Source organism: Polistes dominula, unplaced genomic scaffold (assembly GCF_049000335.1).
Source record: "Polistes dominula isolate Pdom_NZ unplaced genomic scaffold, Pdom_raw_medaka contig_22, whole genome shotgun sequence".
Classification (NCBI taxonomy): Eukaryota; Metazoa; Arthropoda; class Insecta; order Hymenoptera; family Vespidae; genus Polistes; species Polistes dominula.
This window is the reverse complement of record NW_028300966.1, coordinates 3,748,575-3,768,439: the sequence shown is the minus strand read 5'-3', so window position 1 is coordinate 3,768,439 and position 19,865 is coordinate 3,748,575. Positions and strand designations below refer to the sequence as shown.

The following is a 19,865-nucleotide window of genomic DNA, read 5'->3' as shown; positions in this document are numbered from 1 at the left end:
TTTTCATCTTAAAAAATAACATGATATATTTTCTTTTTTTATTTTTCCGAAAAATAAAAGAATGCAATATCTAAAATTCGTCTTTCGCGCATTATCAAATTGCTTGTCTCTGCGCGTGCGCGGCAAATTCAAAACTTCGATTGCTTCGATATTATTTTTTTATTTTTAATTATTAAAATTAATAATTTCAGTAATAACAAAAGAAAATATGATTTACAAACAATTAAAAAAGTTTGTTTTCCAAAAATATACGTGATAATTATTTATAAGTTATATATTTTGTTATGATAATTTTATATTCTAATTTGATATCGATAATTTCAATATGTAAACAAATATTTTTCTTACAAATATCGAATCTATGGTAAATGTCAATATTAAAGTTTAGTTCAAGTAATATTTGTTGAGTAATTTATTGGAGTGATTTAATGTAGAATAAATTTAATTCGTATCATTGAGAAATTGTGGTTATATTACTTTGATCGTCAAATTTGGAAGTTTATATAATTTTGATAGTTCTTTATAAATTGAATAAAAATGCCTAAGCGATGTTATCCTTACGAGGAGACCAATTTACTTCCCCAATTAAAAATACACGTAGGACAAAAACAAATAGATACTGGAATTGATGAAGAAAGACGAATGAAAGAAGTTTATGGTAAAGAGGTTATGTTTCTTTGATTATTTTTGAAAATATTATATTTGGTTATCCTAAAAGTTTATTTCTTTTTCTTAATTATCTTACATGAATAGTATTTGTTATTTTAAGTTATTTTACTCTATTATATACGATACTATATTATTTAATAAAATATAATGGACATAATAGATACTATATTATAGTTAATGAAATAACTTTTTTGGACAACCTAAAACACTTTGTTTTTAATACATTTTATCATCTCAGATAAAACCTTGAATTTACTCAAAAAAGGCGCTAAAAAATATTCACAAGATATGAATAATGATCAAATGGATTTAACCGAATTACCATCAGCATTGTTAACTTCTCAGAAATTAATAAAGCCCCAGCGCACTCTCAAACAAATGGTTTTAAATAATAAATTACAATTAGAAAATAATAATAATGTTAAACTTGTACGTATTGAGTTCTTAAAATTGTTCATATTTATTAGTTACATTTAAAAAATGATATTATTTTTTAGGATAAAAAAGTAGACGTTTGTAGATGTTTCCAAGTAATAGATCCAAGCTTATCAAATAAATGTTTTTACTGCCAAGAGTTGTTATGTTCCTCTTGTTTAAATAATTGTATGAAATGCAATGATCTATTCTGCGATAATTGTTCCTTACCCAAGTAAGTAATTATAATTGAATATTCATCGAATGTTATAATTGAAGTATCTAAGATTGGTCATGATTTTTTATTTTATTAACATTTTTTATAGATACGATATGGGATCAAATATTGTGTGCCTTGATTGTTTAATTGAATAATTGATCAAATATTGAATATTAATTTGCTATTATTTTTTATATTGTTGCATGTATTATTTTATTATTATTTTTATTATTATTTATGTGTAATATGTAATTAAATAAAAAATCTTTTTCCATATGAAAAATTATATAGAAATAAAGGATATGCAATATTTTAAGAATAAATTATTATCTTACATAACAATACATTGAAAAATATCTGAAATCGACTAATAACAGTTTATGCGCTTTTGTAGATAAGCCTCAATGCTATATTTATTATCTAAAAGTTTTGAATAAATGAAATCATTCATATTTAGATTTAAAAGTACACTTATTCAAAAAGGAAAATCCATAATTGTTTTTAAAAAATATATTGTTACAATAATCTTTATTTTAAATAATACAGACGGTCTTGTTAATCAGAATTTGTACTGTACAAATATTGTATAAATATAATGGATATTTCAAACATAATGTTAATTAGCATAATGCAGTAAGTACAAAAATTCATGATATCGCAAAACATTCATTTATGACTCGATTATATAAGAATAAAATTTACAATAAAATAAAAATATATTTGTCGACAATAATTAGATTTATGATCTGCAAAAAAATAATAATTACGAGTAGATCTATCTTAATAATAGTCAAGTTTCGCAATTACATTCCAATATAAAATATCTTTTATTTGATAATCAACATCTTAAAAAGTATGTTGAAATTAATTGTAGTACATTAATTAATAATGCAGGACAAAAATTTCATTTATTTTAATAATAATTACATACTTTCATGATTGATATATACAATATAAAAATTTGATTGCAAATATGCATGTATGTTGTAATTGATTTATCATTTGGTACAATTACATCGTATAAAATATTTCATGTCAAGTGTATAACATAGACAAATCTTGTTTTTTCAAATTGAATATGTTCATTACATGATGTAATATTAAATAACATGAAAATAAACGTTATAATAATATAATATATATATACATATATATATTAACATGAAAAAATATATAATATACATACAAAATATGTATATATTTTGATATTGTTAGATTTCGTACTCCTTAAATTATTGTCTATTAAATCGTAAAAAAAGTTAAATAATTTTTATATGACCAAATATCATATCTTTAACTTATACACATGGTTGTCTTGTAATATAAAATGTTTTAAATAAATTATTCATATAATATGTTAAGTACAACGTGAAACTTTTATATAATGGATATTTATATAAAATTAATAATAATAATAATAATAACAGTGGCTTTTAAACTTACATCATTATAATGTTTATAAAGGTGTTATATTAGTAAGATCCTTTTGCTTTTTCGATAATCACGGAAATCGATAGCTAAATCAGTATCATCCATATCTTCACCAAGTAGTCTGCCTTCAATTTCACTTCTTGTCCTTCCAAAAAGCCTGCGAATGAATGTATAAATAACTGATATCTTTTAAACTTCTTATTAATAGTTATGTTACAAAGCAGTTATTTCTTCGTTAGTTTTCTATTTAAAATTTCTTCAATAAACAGCTTACCAATGGTTATTCATTCAAAGAAACTTTTTACAGACTTATAAGATAATTGTTACAGAAAAGTCTTGATAGAAAGCGTTTGTTATTTAATTTGCAACAAAATAAAATAGTGGTACCATATTTACTTGGTAATTAAAATAAAATAAAGAAAATTACAAGCAACATCCATTATTTTTGTAAGTATTAGCATTTCGACTATCTAATGCTTAGAAACAAAACGTGATATAACAAAACTTTATTAACTGAAAAGAATATTGAGAAAGAATAATTTCTACTCAACGCCTATAAATACTGTTCGCAGTTGAAGTATTAAATATACACCATATAACGATAATTAAAATTAAATAATAATATTATGCAAACAAACAATAAGTTCAAAAAAATCCAATTACAATGGCATTCTATTAAATGCAATTTTAGAAATGGTATGAATAACTCTTTTGTTATTTTGAATGGTTGGTTTACTGAAAGCATAATTACTACGTAATATGTTACAATATATATGTATTATTATATATTATCTACAAATATTATGCATAATTTGAATACAATGTATCAAGCAATTCGGAATGAACACACTCATAGCACATGCCTGGTAAATGGATTTTTTTAAATCCATACTATTCTTTGTTTTCTTGTTATTTATTTCATAGACAATTTACAGAAAATATAATAACTTAAAAAATAAATAACGTATTAACTATTTGAGTACAATGAATCATATAATATATATATATATTTACAATATTTACAATAGACCAAGTGCAAGAAGATGAATACATGCATTATAAAAATGGATATGACTTTCTTCCAGTCATTAAATCATAATATTTGCATATCAATGAACAATCAGTCTTATATCATAATTTTTTGATTATTGTAAAATATTATAATTAAAGTTATAATAATATATCTTTACAATTATTTGAATGAAAGATTGATTATGTCTTTGTTCATAATTCACAGCCTGTATATATATTGTTTTTCTTTTTTTTTTTTATAGAAAAAGTAATTAAATAGATATAAAATATATAGAAAATATGTCTATTAAAAAAGAAATAAAAATAGTTTATTACTATACAATCTAGTAAAAGGTACAAGAGTGACAACATTGTTTATACCCTGCATTATTAATAAGTCGATTACACAATTGACTATAAGATTTATATTATAATATTAATTAAATATTATTTCAACGTAAATGAGTATAAAAAGTTAGAAAGAAGAATAAAAAGAAGATATGAGAGTATAATAATTAGATATTAGAACAAAACAAAATACATATGTCCGATTTGTTAGTAACTAAGTAACTTAAAAGCGATATTATTAAAAAAAGAAAATAATCCAATTTCACCAGAAATGTTTTTAAGCCGTTGGGTTATTACGATTTTGCAAGTAGTCTGAATAAGGTATACTCGTTCGATCATACCTTGAAAGAGATGATGTTGTTCTATTTAGTACTGGCATTACTGATTCATCTAATCCACGATGAAGAGATATTGCATCGAGATCAATCATTCTGGCTGTTGAGTGTGCCTGCATTGCTGCTAAGTATTCTGGTGTTTCTAATGTCGCTTTTGTAGGTTTTTTGTATCTACGATAAAACGAAAAATAAGAGAAAATGTTAATTATTAAATTTTTACTATAATTTGACTTTATTTTTATATACTTACAATTTTAATAATAAAGAACTTCCAACCACAGATACCGAACTAAGTGCCATCGCCGCAGATGACATCCATGGTAATAAAAAGAAACCAAATGGACTGAATATACCGGCAGCTATTGGAATTCCCAAAAGATTATATATGCTAGCAAATAAAAAGTTAAGTCTTATCCTGCGTACAGTTCTTCGAGATAAATCCAGACAAGCGATTACATCCAAAAGGTCATTCTAAAAGTAATTAGAAATATTAAACATATAAATCTTTTATAAATGTTTCTTTTCAACTTACCCTCATTAATACAACATCTGCTGCTTCCACAGCAACATCAGTTCCCGAAGATATTGCGATTCCAATATCTGCTTGTGCAAGTGCTGGACTATCATTAACACCATCTCCTACCATCGCAACCCTAAAGCCTTGATCTTGCAGTCGTTGAATTTTCGCAACTTTATGCGACGGTAAAACCTCGGCAAAAACTCGGGTAATACCAACCTAGAATAACATATCGTATTATAAATATATATATACATTTTTTTCTAATTAATTAACTTATTTACCTGTCTAGCAATTGATGCCGCTGTCTTTCTGTTATCTCCCGTTAAAAGGATTACTTGCAAGCCCATTTTCTTCAATGTATAAATAGCAAGATGTGCTTCGGGTTTAACTGTATCAGCTACGCTGATCATAGCAACTAAAATATTATTCATAGCAACTAAGACAGCAGTATGACCAAGATCTTCTTCGGTCACCATTTGTGCTTCAACTTCTTGAGGTATATTAATGGCATTTCTTCTCATCCATTCTCTATTACCAATACAAATCTCATATGTCTCGTTCGAGACTATTTGATCACTATTACCTTCAGGAGTCAATAATAATTGCAGATCTAAGTTTTGTTTCTCTTGTGTGGCAGCAACAAAAGGTACAATATCTATTGGCACATTGTTCAGATTAAAAGTTCCAGAAGATACTTTCTTCGTTTGGTTCATATAATTGATTATTTTTTCAGACTTCAAAGCATCGGATATTACTGTGTTAAAGTGCGATACTTTACACTTTAGGCCACAGCCAGCAACCGTTTGAAAATTAGTACACTGTCCAGTAGATTCCGAACCTGTAGTTTCCTTCACGAAACGAACGATTGCTATAAAAAACGATAAAGTACAATTATACACCATTAAAAAATGTCAAATATTAATACAATCTTTAATAGTTTATTACCTGATGCAATAGGGTGTTCACTATTGATTTCAGCCGTACCTATTGTTACCAGTAACTTTATTATGGAACATATTTTTTCATCTACAAACAGAGCTATTTTAGTTACCATAGGTACACCGTGCGTCAATGTGCCAGTTTTATCAAATACAATGCATTTGACTTTATGCGCATTTTCTAAAGATTCGGCACCCTTTATCAAAATACCATTCAATGCACCAACACCAGTTCCAACCATGACAGCTGTTGGCGTAGCTAAACCTAACGCGCAAGGACAAGCTATCGCCAATACAGATAGAGCACTTCGAAAAGCATATTGGAATATAATCTCTTCTCTTTTTGTATACTCTTTATGCATCTGATCATTGTGCGTCAGAGGTAATTTATCTACACTGATGTATCCTACTATTATCCACGTAATTAATGTTATAACTGAGACAACTATAACGAGAGGTATAAAATAACCAGCTATTTTATCAGCCAAATGTTGAATCGGTGCCTTATTAGTTTGTGCTTCTTCAACCAATCGAACAATTTGTGCTAATGTTGTGTGCTCTCCTGTATGAGTTGCAGTAATTAATAACGGTCCATTTTGATTAATCGAACCACCGATAACCATAGATCCTTTCTTCTTTGGCACTGGCATACTTTCACCCGTTATCAAACTTTCGTCACAGGTTGATTGACCTGATAATATTCTACCATCGACAGGTACTTTAGCACCTGGTACAACTTTTAATATATCACCACGTTGAACTAGATCAATATTTATTAAACGTTCCGACAATATTTCATTGTTTGGACCTAACGTTACTAAAACTGCATCAGTTGCTTTTAAAGAAAGTAACTTGGAAAGAGCTTCTGATGTCTTTCCCTATAACAAAAAATATAATCATTAATAAAATAATACAACGATTAATATAATAATTGATGAACGACGAATAAAATGTATTTACCTTAGCAACATATTCGAGCCATCTACCTAAACTAATGAACACTAACAGCATTGGAGGAGTATCAAAGAAAGTTTGTGGACTTTTATTTTCTTGCATTATCATAGCTGCTGTAAGTACGGCAATAGAATAAAGATAAGATATTGTTGTAGTCATGGAAATAAGGACATCCATGTTGGTAGTGCCATGCTTTAAAGCCTTATAAGCTTGAACATAAAAATGCCATCCACCAAAGAACTAAAAAAAATAAATTATTTTTTATTTAGAGCTACACACACATTTGCTAATATTTGATATTAAAAAATATGGATTTTTTGTTACCTGAACTGGCGTAGAAAAAATGAAAAGTAATAAATTCTCCCAAGATAAACCAGGCAATATACAACACATATCTTCGTGCGATTTATCATCCACATACATTATTAACATGAAATAAGTCATTATTAACATGCTGGGTACTCCAAAAATTAAAGATATTAGAAAAGCTGATCGCCACTTCTTTATTTCCTCTCTAAGTAAATTTTGAAACAATTATGAAAATAAATATTCCATGTCCAGTGAAAATGTATTTTAACAGACAAAAGTACTTACTTCTGATCTAAGTAATCTCTGTTCTCTCTATCTTTATTACTGAACAAAGTAGCTGTAAACCCTAATTTATTAATACTATCGACGATATCACGAATTCCCATGATCTCGGCATCGTATTTAAATTTTCCACGTTGCGTCGCCAATGCGACGGACGCAGAGTGTATACCAGGTAACTTTTTTACAGTAGATTCTATTTTATTAACGCAGGAAGCACACGTCATCCCTGAGATCTAAAATAATCATTTAATATTATTATTTATACATAATTATGCATATATTCATACGTGTTATTTTTGAATTTAAAATTTAAATTTGTTCACATTAAAAACTATGATACCTAATGAAGAACAAATCATAATTCATAAATATAATAATAATGACTTACTTTTAATTCAACTTCCCCTTCGCCAGATCCAGCTTCATCGATCACAGTTGCTTGAAATCCTAACTCAGTGATACTGGAAGCAATATCAATAGCTTTTATTTTATCCGGATCAAAGACTACTTCCGCTTTGGCAGCCATTAAAGCTACCAATATACTATGTACACCGTATATTTTTTTACAATGTTTCTCTATCGCAGAAACGCACGACGCACAAGTCATGCCCTGTAATCAAACAATACGTATCCATTTATTTAAAAAGAAATGAGAATTGATCGATAACGATATGGAAGAAATGTACTTTTCAATGACTTTAATAGAATCTTAATCACATACCGTTACATGTAGAAAACATTTGGTAGTACGTGTTACGGTATTAACATCTCCACTTCCGTTTAATTTAATATTGATTTCTCCATTTGTTTTTTTACTTTCCATTGTCAAGCTAACAGAATTATTTTCATTTTTAACGGAAGCATCGAAGCCAGTCTCTTCAATAAACGTTGCTATTTGTTCAGGAGTTATATCCTCCATGATGTAAGAAACTTTAGCTTCCTTTTTCTCTAAGCTAACATCTACTTCCTTCACGCCTGGTTTATCTGATAAAGCACCTAAAAAAAATAAGAAACAAGAAATCAATGATATAATGTTCAATTATTGGCATTGTTTAATGCAATAACAAAAAAAAAAAGAAATATTTACTTTTGATGGATTTAACACAGGACATACACGTCATACCATTGACATGTATAAAACAAGTTGTAACAACTGGTTTCTTATCATTTTTATGCTTATCATTGTCGTCGGATATTAGGAAGGCAGTAAACCCCATATCCTCAATAGCTTCCACCAATTCCATTGGTGTTGTTTCTTCAGTCTTATATTCAATGTTAGCAAGTTTTTCATTTAAATCTACTTTAATATTTACAACATCCGAACGACTTCCAATGGTCCCCTCGATATTTTTAACGCAACTTTGACATCTCATTCCGTCTACGTGAATTTTAATCGAGGAGGTTTCAAAGGATAATTCCGTTTCCTTCGTGCGTGGCACTCGTACCAAATGTGTTGTTCCTTCGTAAACGATATCATCGTCATCGTCCCTGAAAACAAAAAATAACAAGTAATATTGATTATTTTTTTTAAATTTATTTTTTATTTTATTTATATTTTGATGTGTTTTTTTTCAATTTTTTTTCCAAAATAATTTTGTACAATAATTATATTGGGTTGGCAAGAAAGTAATTTCGGTAGTATAAGTAAATATATATATATTATTATATTATAAAATAATATAAGTATTTTAATATATATGTAGAAATATATAATATTATTGGATTGGCAAGAAAATAATATTTCACACTAGAAAACCGAAATTACTTTCTTGCCAACCGAATATATCATACATTTTATTTTCAATAATAATGCATCAAGATGATTTTATTTCAAGGTTGTTAATAAACCTATTTTATTTCACGAAAGTGAGAAAAAAAACAAATTTAACATTTGCACAAAATAAAATATTAAATATTTGTCAAAATGTTTTCATTCGATGGATTCTATTCGAACGTGATTTGTCATTTTTGATCTAAAAAAAAATTTGCTTATAATTTTGCTCTCTTTTCAAAGTGATTTGCAACGAAACCAGAAAAAAAAAAGATAAAAAACATTGCGTACTCGACGTAATCAATAGAGACTGATAAAATTTAATTAATTGTAAGATCAGAACTTCCTCGTTTGGAATTTTTTCATTTTAAGCAAGTTATTAAAAAAGAAAAAAAGAAAAGAAAAAAAAATTAGATTTCGATATCGCACGTTCTTAGCGTTTAATCTACAAATTCCTCAATAATGGCGATCATTGTATACTCTTATAGTATGTGTAATAAGTACAGTTATCAGCATTTGTTTATCGACAATTAAAAAGAGGAAAGAAATTGTATGGAAGAAGAGCAAAAAATATTGATCGTTGGTTGCGTTTTATCTTCCCTGTTAGAAAAGATAACTGATTATATGAAAAAGAGGAAGAAGAATTCTTCAATCGAAAGATCATATAAGAAAACAATCTGTGAAAAGGAAGAGAAAAGGAGGTTGTCGTGTTTAAGAAGAGAAGAAAAAAGAAGTTCACAGCCCTTACCAAAAATGATCAAAATCGCCATAATTTTGATGCCCAAGTAGAGGCTTCTTATCCTCATTTTTTGACATTGTGTAAGACAATTTTCTAAATCTTTACCTCGAGATTCTTTTGAACGCGTTTATTTAAAAAAAAAAATATATATAAAATATAATATATAAAAATAAATAATATATATAATTATTATACATTATATTATTATATATTATTATTATATTATATATTATATTATATATTATATATAATATATATATTATTTAATATAATTATAATAATATATATAATATTATTTTATATTTATTATGTAATTACTAAAATTTAATAATTTTTATTATATTGTATGCAATAAATAAAATAAATAATATATAATATTATATATACATATATATAATATATAATATATAATATATAATAATAATAATAATAATAATAATAATAATAATATATATTATATATAATATTATATATAAATCTAATAAAAAAATTTGTATTATATTTATTAATATAAAATATAATATAATAAATATTAAATAATATATATTATTATTATTATTATTATTATTATTATTATTATATATATATTTTTTTTTTCTAATTTACAAAATCGTCTCGAGAAAAAAAAAACAAAAAAATTATCGAAAAGAATGAATTACAATATTTTTCGAACAGAAAACAAAATTCTTCCCTTGCATATTTCGTTTAACTATTATTTGCTCGGTGATTCTTATCAGTTTTTCTTATCCAATATCATTAGAATCGCGATAACATTACATGAACGTTGTTTTAATAATTACATATAGATATCATTCATTTTAATATTACAAAACGAAATTAAAAAATATATTATATTATTTATTTAATACAAAAATTGTTCCAAAGTAATATAGTGATGAATGAATTATGTTAAAAACATGACGAGTAAGTATTTAAATTGAAACAATGAATTTTTTACACGTAATAACGTTCAAGCGAATTTTTAAAGATAAAAATCAAATCTATTATTTCACAATCAGTCGCAATTTTAATCGAACGAATTCGATATACGTAAACTATAGAAAATACGTAATTGTTTTCAATATACCCGATAACGCGATGATTTTGTTCTTTTTTATTCTTTAACTATTCTTCGATTAATTCATACAAATTTATTGAAATAAAATCAAACCTTCCTCCCCCCCCCTCACCGAAACGACGACAAATAAAAATTGTTACCGATGAAAATTTATTCCCCGTTATTCACGTTGTTCGAACGTTTCACTTTTTAATTTGAACAAAAATAAAAAAAAAGTAAAAAAACAAAAATAAAGAAACAAAAAAATCATATAAGAAAATATAATAAAAATGAACACGATTTAAAAATATTTACGATACAGAATCGATTGTTCTTATTGTTGTTCGAAGATGTTTTAACCGATTCTCTCTCTCGTATAATATTATTATTATTATTTTTTTTTTCTTACAACGAGTGGGATAACCCACAAAAACACGGCGTATACTCGACTCGAATTGATATCACGGTACAACTGATAACTCAAGCTTTAATCGAATATCGACGTGCCTCATTTGTGCACGCGGTCTCTAACTTTTGCTCACGGCACCTTTTTCTTCTCTTCGATCAAAGTATAAAACTAGAAGAAGTATTGTTCTTTAACTTCAGTTAATACCATTTCAAATTTTCATTAATTTCGGTAGATCTTACGATTTCATGTGATTTCATTTCATTTTTTTTTGTTTTTCCTTGGTAATTATATCAATATTTTCAGGAAAAGTTCTTTTATATATATATATATATATGTATATTATAATTACATTTTTTAAAATTAATTATTATAATTAATTAAATTATAATTTAATATAATATTAGGTAGAGCGGAAAGTAATTTAACCTTAAATTCAAACGAATGAATTTTTAACAAGTTTTTAATTTTAATCAATATTGTAATTAACTTCGTTAACAACAACCTTTTTCCATTTAATATGCACATTTTTAATACCGAACCGATAAAAATCAATCGGTTTTTGATTATAATATAAAAATTGACATACGTAAAAACGACATTACTTTCTGGTCCCCCTAATATAATAATATGTTATATATTTATTAATATATAAATTAATAAATAAATTTATTATATTAATAATATTAATAATATAATAAAATTATGATAATATATATATATATATGTTACATTTATTTTCTATATATATTATTGTATATTAATTTTTTTACATTATTTATGTATATAAATAATTATAACGATGTAAAAAAAATTATTCCCATGTATAATCTCATATTAGTATTAAAATTATCAATATATTCAATAGATGAAAGATTTTTCATTTAAGATTTAATTTTTATATACTTGTACATGTTCCAGAGTAAATTATTGATAAACAATGTATTTGTTTAATTATCAATAAATATAAATAATGATATAAATTAGATAATATACATATTATACTAACCCAAGTAATTTAACATTTTCAACGCGTTTAGGTGATCCCATTTTTGAAAACTTATGAAAAACCACTGATTTTGTTCTGTGCACTAATGGTTCGGCAAATTTTTTAATCACACTCATATCACTTTTTATTTATTACGATCGATATAAAAAGAAAGAAATTAAGTGAGAGAAAGAGAAAAATGCAATAAATAAAAATAAAATAATATAGAATTGGTTTCTTTCTTATAATCAACAAATTCTATTTAATTATCGTCAAATTTTTGTATCCAATTTTTATTTGCATTCTTTAATCAGATAATTTGTCTTGATAATTACTGACAATATTTTAATAAATTTCCTTTTTTTTTCTTTTAAATTATACAGAAAATTCGTAAAAATTTAATTTTACTTTTTACACTAAATCATTGTCACAAAAATTTCGTTTCTACAATCAAGCTATTTGTCAATCATTTCAATCATATTTGATAATCAAATTTGGATTGATATTATCATTAAGTTTCTCCAATTAGAGAAAAATTCCATTAAAGAAAGTCACACGCACACGAAATTTCACTTTTTTTATCGGTCTGAACTTTCCAACGTTAAAAAATTCATTGAATGATTTCCAAAAGATTAATATAATCCTGATTATAATAATCGACAAGATGTCGTTGACTTCATTTTCTTTTCGAATCATTTATCGAATCAGTAATCGAATAATTGCAATAATTTTCTTATTTTATTTTAGTCATCCGATAAATCAATTTTTATAGATTCTTTAAAACGAAAATGATTGATTATTATGAACACGTAACATCTTAGGTAGAAAACGAAAAATTTTAATGAATATAATTGATAAGATGACGTCAATTTTTATGCACTTATCAAACGTAATTTATTATAACGGTTTGTTTTTTTTTATCTTTATAAATTTTCCTTCTACTGTTTTTTTCTTTTCTTATTTTAAATTCACAAGCTGATGTATATAAAAATTTTCCTGAAGTCAATCTATGACGACGAACTTGTAATTCTATTTCAAATAAACACTTTAATGGCCGCTCACACAACATTTGCGTGATTGCCGGAACAACCGTTATTGACCGTTATTTATTTATAGCTTTTTATATATTTAAAATTATATAAAATTAAATTTGTTGTTTAAATTGTTGTTGTTTGTTTTTATGTTAATTTTTTCGTGAATTTAATCAAATTTCTTTAAATTAATATTTTTTTAAATATTACCGGCCTCTGACGACGTTTGACTTACGTAGACGTGCGGCAATTAAAATATTAATGATTGAATATAATTTATAAGATGACATCAAAAGTTTTACGTCATTTGTTATCCCAATTATAAAAAATTATTTATTTAACACCAGTATAATCTCTTTCTTCACGTTTTTCGTTTTCTTTTTCTTTTAAATATGGAATATCTTTTACCACGTTTATCTTAAGACTTAGCCGATCACACGCACTGCAGCGAACTGTACGGTTTCCACCATGGAGGTTTCGCAAGTGACGTGGATTGATATTCCGTTTATAATTTTAACAGCATAAATTAAGGCAACTATGTAAATTAATTAAAGAAGAAAAAGAAACGTATTGTGTGCTAAAATCAATATGGGAGATTTCCCCGATCGGTCGCAGGCACCGACTTACATTGAAACTGAGAGATCTCCCCGATCGGTCGCAGGCACCGACTTACATTGAAACTGAGAGATCTCCCCGATCGGTCGGTTAAGTGTTAGAAATTTCTTCTTTATTTTGTTTCTTTCTTTGTTTTATAAACACAAACGTAAACTTAGAGAGGTGGGGGTACCAACGAAGGTATAATAAATGGATAAACACACACGGAATAAAAATGGTTCGTTAGATTTGTTCCACGATTCTTGATAGGTCAGAATTTGATTGCTTTCTGTTTCGTGTTTCAAAAATAAACGGCACTTGTTGTTCATCGAGTGAGAACGGATATTAGAATGAGAATAATCTTTAATATACCTTCGGTTTAACGGTTTAGATGAATGCATGACACGAAAGATAGTGAAAGGCGTGTTCCAGTTCCAGTTACAGGACATGTCCTTTCTAATTTAGATATTTTCTTTTCTTTTCTTTTTGGACATTTTTAAAAGTATTATCAAGATGTTCATTCTTTTCTTTTGTTTCTTCCTTCCATTTTGCATAATTTTATTTTATTTTATATGAATGTGAAACAAAAATCAAGAATTTTACGTTATCTAAATTCTTCTTTTAAATCTTAACACTAGATATACCAGACTAGTCATTTTGACTGGTCGGGTTATTTTAATTCAAAATTTCTACTTCATGTAACATTTGATTTCTGTAAATAATTAAGCGTTTTGTTATTTAAAAATAAATATAAATCCACTTATCTATTAAAATTATTATTGTTAAACATTTTGTGTTATTTTTTAAGAGTAAATAAAAACTGAAAGCCTCAAAAAGCATTTTTTTATACACCAATCATTTTTACTAGTGTGGTAGAAATAAGTATACTGAAAATGGTAGTATATCTAGTGTTAAAACACAGGTTTTAGTTATAAGAAAAAAAAAAAAAGAAACATCCTCCAGTTGTAAAGTTCCGGTATAATTTTGTCTATGATTTAATAATTATTTTAAATCGAGTATAAAACGATTCCATTTATCGATGAAATTAATAATTACATACACATACATACACACACACACAAAAGCATATTATGTTGACAAAATCATGAGTGTTTTATTTATCTTTTTTATGCATTTGTCATGACAATTCAATGCAGCACACGACGCATTACTGAGAAATAGGTTTATTACTTTTAAACGAAGCACATTTAATTGTCGATGATTTAAAAGCATTTCACGTGTACGCAAAACACGTGTACTCAAGGGGATTGTTCGTTAGGAAATCACGATGACTGAAATGGAAAATTTGACTTATAATTAGAACACGGTGATTTTAGATGTTTACGTGAAGGAACGAAAATTCATATTAAAACGTAATTAGAAAGAAAAAAATCAAAGGTCTTCTTAGAACAGTTATTTATGATCTATGATCTATGATTTATCTCTCTTTCCCTTTTTGTTTATCTCCTTCCATTGCATTCATTGCATTGATTCATTCATTGCAATGACATTATTATTCGAAGTATCTAATATTATGACATTATTTGCAAAAAAGGGAAATAACTCTTTAATTTATTATGATTATTTTTTGAATTAAGAGAAAATTGCTATTTTGTCTATTAGAAATACTCTTTGATTTATTATTTTATTCAAAGCATGGAGAACATAACCAAATTTTGAAATAAAAGGAAAATAATATTTTTCCACTTTTAATGTGTGCACATTTTGAATATATTATAATACTATATAGAGTAAAACATGAATTGTTATTTTTATTTAGTTATCAAAATTTAGACAGCGTAATTAAAGAACCAATGAAAACACGCGGGTATTTCGAATATTGTTACTAACATTTATATCAGTTGTCAAGATAGTAACGAATCAATAAATGCTGACCAAGTGTTCATTTAAAATAACATTTAATTATTATAATTCAATTAGAATGATCAAGTAACGTGTTGCAAGAATATCGCTCACGTATTTTCAAAAAAAAAAAAAAAAATAAATAAATAAATAAATATCAGCAGATAATTATAAAATATATATTTATATTTTTTAAATGATTAATTAATTATAAATTATTGTTAGATCAAAGTTACTCACATGAATGGTTGAATATTTTGAAGCCGACTGTATTGCCACATTATTTTTATTTAATTCAAGAATCGTTTTAAAAATTTCACTTCTTACGTAAAACTAATTTTAAAATCAGCTCTATCTAATTAACAAAATAACGCGCGAATGTTCAAATAATAACACAAATTATTAATTCATTGTCTCTCCTTTTAATTTGGTTTATATTGTTACTAATACTCAAAAGTTGGTCCCATAAATAAATACGACTATATATCTCTAAACGTAAACGTAAACGTAAACGTAAACGTAAACGTTAAAAAACAATTAGTTTTTATCTACTTTGAAGTTTGTATATAAACTTTTTGATAAGAGCTCGAACAAGGTTTCACAAAGCTAATGTAATCTAAAATTCAACTAAAGGAAATAAAGAAGAATTCTTATTAATATGTTTGCATAAATAATGAAGTTGTAAGGAAACTTTAACTTTAAAAGTGGATAGAACTATTGTTTCAAAATATGTTCTTTAAAAGTAAGATATTTATGTGGAATATGATCAATGGTATTCAATTTCTTTGTTTCTGATAAAGAAATTATCATTGTCTTTACACAAAATATTTTGTCTAATCTGATCGATGAATTAGTTATATGATTTAAGCTTCGATTGATTTCACAATGCACCATTATCGCTACAAAGAAGATCAACACGAAGTAAAGAAGACATCGAATGAATCATTTGTGTCTGTTCGATAAAGGAAAATAATTAATTCATTTCTATCGATACTTTCAATGTTCGTTTACGAAATAAAAATATAATCTATATTTTCCGGTGTAGACTTTCTTTATGACTGACAATTAACCCGAACCATTTTAAATTATAATGAAGTCTAAACTGTTAAAATATATTCTTTTAAGTGTAAACAAGTTATGCAATGATATGAATACAATGATAACAGTTAAGCTACGTACGTACAATAGTTGTGTTTCTAGTTTTTATTTGAAATAAGTAAAATGTTATAATTGAACAGAAAAATACTTACCGTTTATTTAAAGGTTGAAGCTCTGACTTAGTTATTGATAATTCATCGCCTTGTCCTGTAAACACATTTTATTTCTTAGAATGATCAACAATAAGAGTTTTACATGTATAATCTTATTTTAAACAGCGAGTAATGAATAATATTATTATTTTCTTATTATGTGCATACCTGAAATATATTTCTCAGCTTTTGTATTCTGAACAATTCCGGTGTTATCAAACTCCACTATGTTTATTACCTCCATTCTCTTCTACAAAATGATCAAAACAGATGGTATATTAACTTTTAACACAAATGTACACGTTTCTTTTCTTTTCCTCGTTGACCATTCAAAGTTATATCACACTCGTTGGCATTCAGTTGGAACGATAACTACATTTAACCAAAGATGTGAACAAAGCGTAGAAGCATATTGTAATCATTTTTAGATAAACGAAGAAAAAGATCTCATCAAATAAAAATAACTATTTTCACTTTTTACTAAATAAAAAAAAAGTCCTAAACAATATAATAATACACACCATTCACCATATAGATTTCTTCAAAGTCTCTCATGAAATTGTTCAACAAATGTTTAGATTCAATTTTTGAAATTAGATGCACACACGTTTGTTGTATTAGTGATGAAAGCATAACTTTTTGAAAAAATGACAATTAAACATACTTTTTATTTAAAAAAATAAAAATAAAATCTTTTTCAACGAAGACTAAAGATGAATCTTAAAACTTATTTGTTGAATTTAATTTGCAGCGTCTACAATGACACGAATCGAGATGAAACAACAAGAATGTACTATTGTAAGTAAGAATTAGTAGAAAAAGGAATGAAAATTCGCGCAAATCTAGCTTATTGAAAGATCAAGAAAATAATTGAATAAAACGTCAAATGATACATGTGTTTAAAACTGTTTCCTTCCGATCTTTCGATTAAAGTTCTTTTAACAAGTGACACAGTGTAAGACAGGATAGACGTTTGGATCGTCGCTAACACATCACTAGGAGATTCTGTATAATTTATAGGGTGATACTAAGAAAATATCAATATTCGCACTGAACTTTAATCGTACCTAAGAGTCCGATCTGTTTTTCAATCAGTGTTGGTATTAGTCATGTGTGTATATATAAATATACATAGGGTGTCCAAAAATTATTTCACTGAACTAGAAAGTTAAATTATTTTGTTTATTTCTAATTAATCTATAAATACATATTGGAAGAACTTAATCTAAAGAATATTTTAACTTTTGTTTGATATTAAGGTTATATTTGTTATAGAAACGTTCGACATTTTATTTGAAACTGATTCATGTAACTCGACTTAGAAATCAACTAAAGAATCGATTCAAAAGATCGATCTTTGAACCTAAGAAATCGATCTTTTAAAAATTCGAATTGAAATCGAGCATCTATGATTTATTGGAAGCTTTCCTTTGTTTTGTAAATAAAAAAGAAAAGAAAAATTACGTGTTATTGAGAAAAAGTAGTGTAAAAGTTAAAGTTAAGTTAGATCCGTGACGACGTATCATAAGACATAACTCTTGTCACGTGATATGATTCTTACGTTTTCAGTTTTATGTCACAGTAGAGGTTATAATTCACAGTCAAACATTTTCTCTTTAAATACATAAATTGAAATTTTGTAATAAAATAAATTTATTATTTATTATATATTAAGTGTGCGAAAAAGAAATGCGTAATAAAATTGAAATGACATTCCTTGAAGATAAAGTTTTCGCGATATAATCTGTTTTAAGTTACCCGCTCGCAAGGCTGTTCTCATTAGGTCCGCTGATTCTCTTTTCTTTTTCGGTGACAACTTAACCCTTTCACTTCGAGCGCTGGATATATCAGGCATCCGTGCGTGCTAAATGTCTTGTAAGCAGTAACTATGTAAACTTAAGTGCCTATTAAAATTAAATAGTGGTATACAATTATAATTAGGCTTTTTAAAATGGTAAAACATTGCCATTTGTTGTAAATCTTTAACAACGCCTAAACAAGATTCTATATCGTCTAAAACTGAATAGCTGGCAACAATGAAGTCCAAGCCTTTGTTCTTCATAATATTCAAAATATCAGTTTTATAGTTTTTTTACATTAATAATATGTGACTGTGGTAAACGTGGTCGTATCAACTCTATGATCTGTTTTTCATCTTCTATTTCATAAGTAGTATAAACATCAAAATTATACGACAAAGATATATTTATAAGAGCCTGTCCTACGTCACTAGCACCAAAATGTACCAAAATAGTTTTTATTTGTTTAAACTTAAGAGTATTAAAATATAACATGCAGAAAACTGTAAAATAAGTTTGAGGAATTGTTGCAGCATCTTCGAAGCTCAGATTATCTGGAATAATCTAAGTGAATTCCAGATCAGGGATAATTTCATTGCTTATAGTGAAATTGTCAACAAGTCTCACTACTCAATAACCATTTTCATCCATTCCTGAATATTCTACAACAAATATGTGTGATTCTAAGCTAACGTCATTTTGTAACGAGTATTTGTAAACATTTAGATTGAATGCAGCACATTCTATTGTTGCAATGCTTTTATTTGGTTCGTTAATAGATGGTAATTCTTCCATCCAAGTTATTGAACCTGATTTTTCAAAGTTGGGTAATAACACGTTTTGACGAAAATTTAATTTTATTTGATTTTCATAGAATTTAGTTTCAAGTGAAAATATCGGTGCCCTTGCGTCTTGTAAATCAAATATAAAGATAAT

At 26.3% G+C, this 19,865-nt stretch overlaps 2 protein-coding genes across 3 annotated transcripts; one reads left to right on the top strand and one right to left on the bottom strand.

Moving 5' to 3' along the window:
• Window positions 1-99: 99 nt before the first annotated feature.
• LOC107063762 (uncharacterized) lies at window positions 100-5,897 on the top strand. Of its 2 annotated transcripts, XM_015315842.2 has the most exons (9): window positions 100-658; window positions 908-1,098; window positions 1,167-1,318; window positions 1,410-1,936; window positions 4,710-4,905; window positions 4,993-5,153; window positions 5,238-5,444; window positions 5,557-5,594; window positions 5,682-5,897. In XM_015315842.2, exons 1-4 carry the CDS (start codon window positions 538-540, stop codon window positions 1,456-1,458), a joined length of 513 nt encoding a protein of 170 aa, XP_015171328.1. In that variant the 5' UTR covers window positions 100-537; the 3' UTR covers window positions 1,459-1,936; window positions 4,710-4,905; window positions 4,993-5,153; window positions 5,238-5,444; window positions 5,557-5,594; window positions 5,682-5,897. The 2 variants fall into 2 exon arrangements, with proteins under 2 accessions (XP_015171328.1, XP_089029200.1); XM_089173074.1 differs by lacking the exon at window positions 1,410-1,936.
• Window positions 1,949-19,748, bottom strand: ATP7 (copper-transporting ATPase 1). The gene is given in 15 exon segments (XM_089173076.1): window positions 1,949-2,794; window positions 2,797-2,891; window positions 4,435-4,599; window positions 4,679-4,899; window positions 4,961-5,164; window positions 5,230-5,816; window positions 5,894-6,764; window positions 6,847-7,080; window positions 7,165-7,354; window positions 7,435-7,664; window positions 7,820-8,041; window positions 8,153-8,427; window positions 8,519-8,919; window positions 17,131-17,185; window positions 17,652-19,748. Coding segments are annotated over 15 exon segments (3,897 nt in total). The 5' UTR covers window positions 17,764-19,748; the 3' UTR covers window positions 1,949-2,759.
• Between the last annotated feature and the right edge of the window lie 117 nt (window positions 19,749-19,865).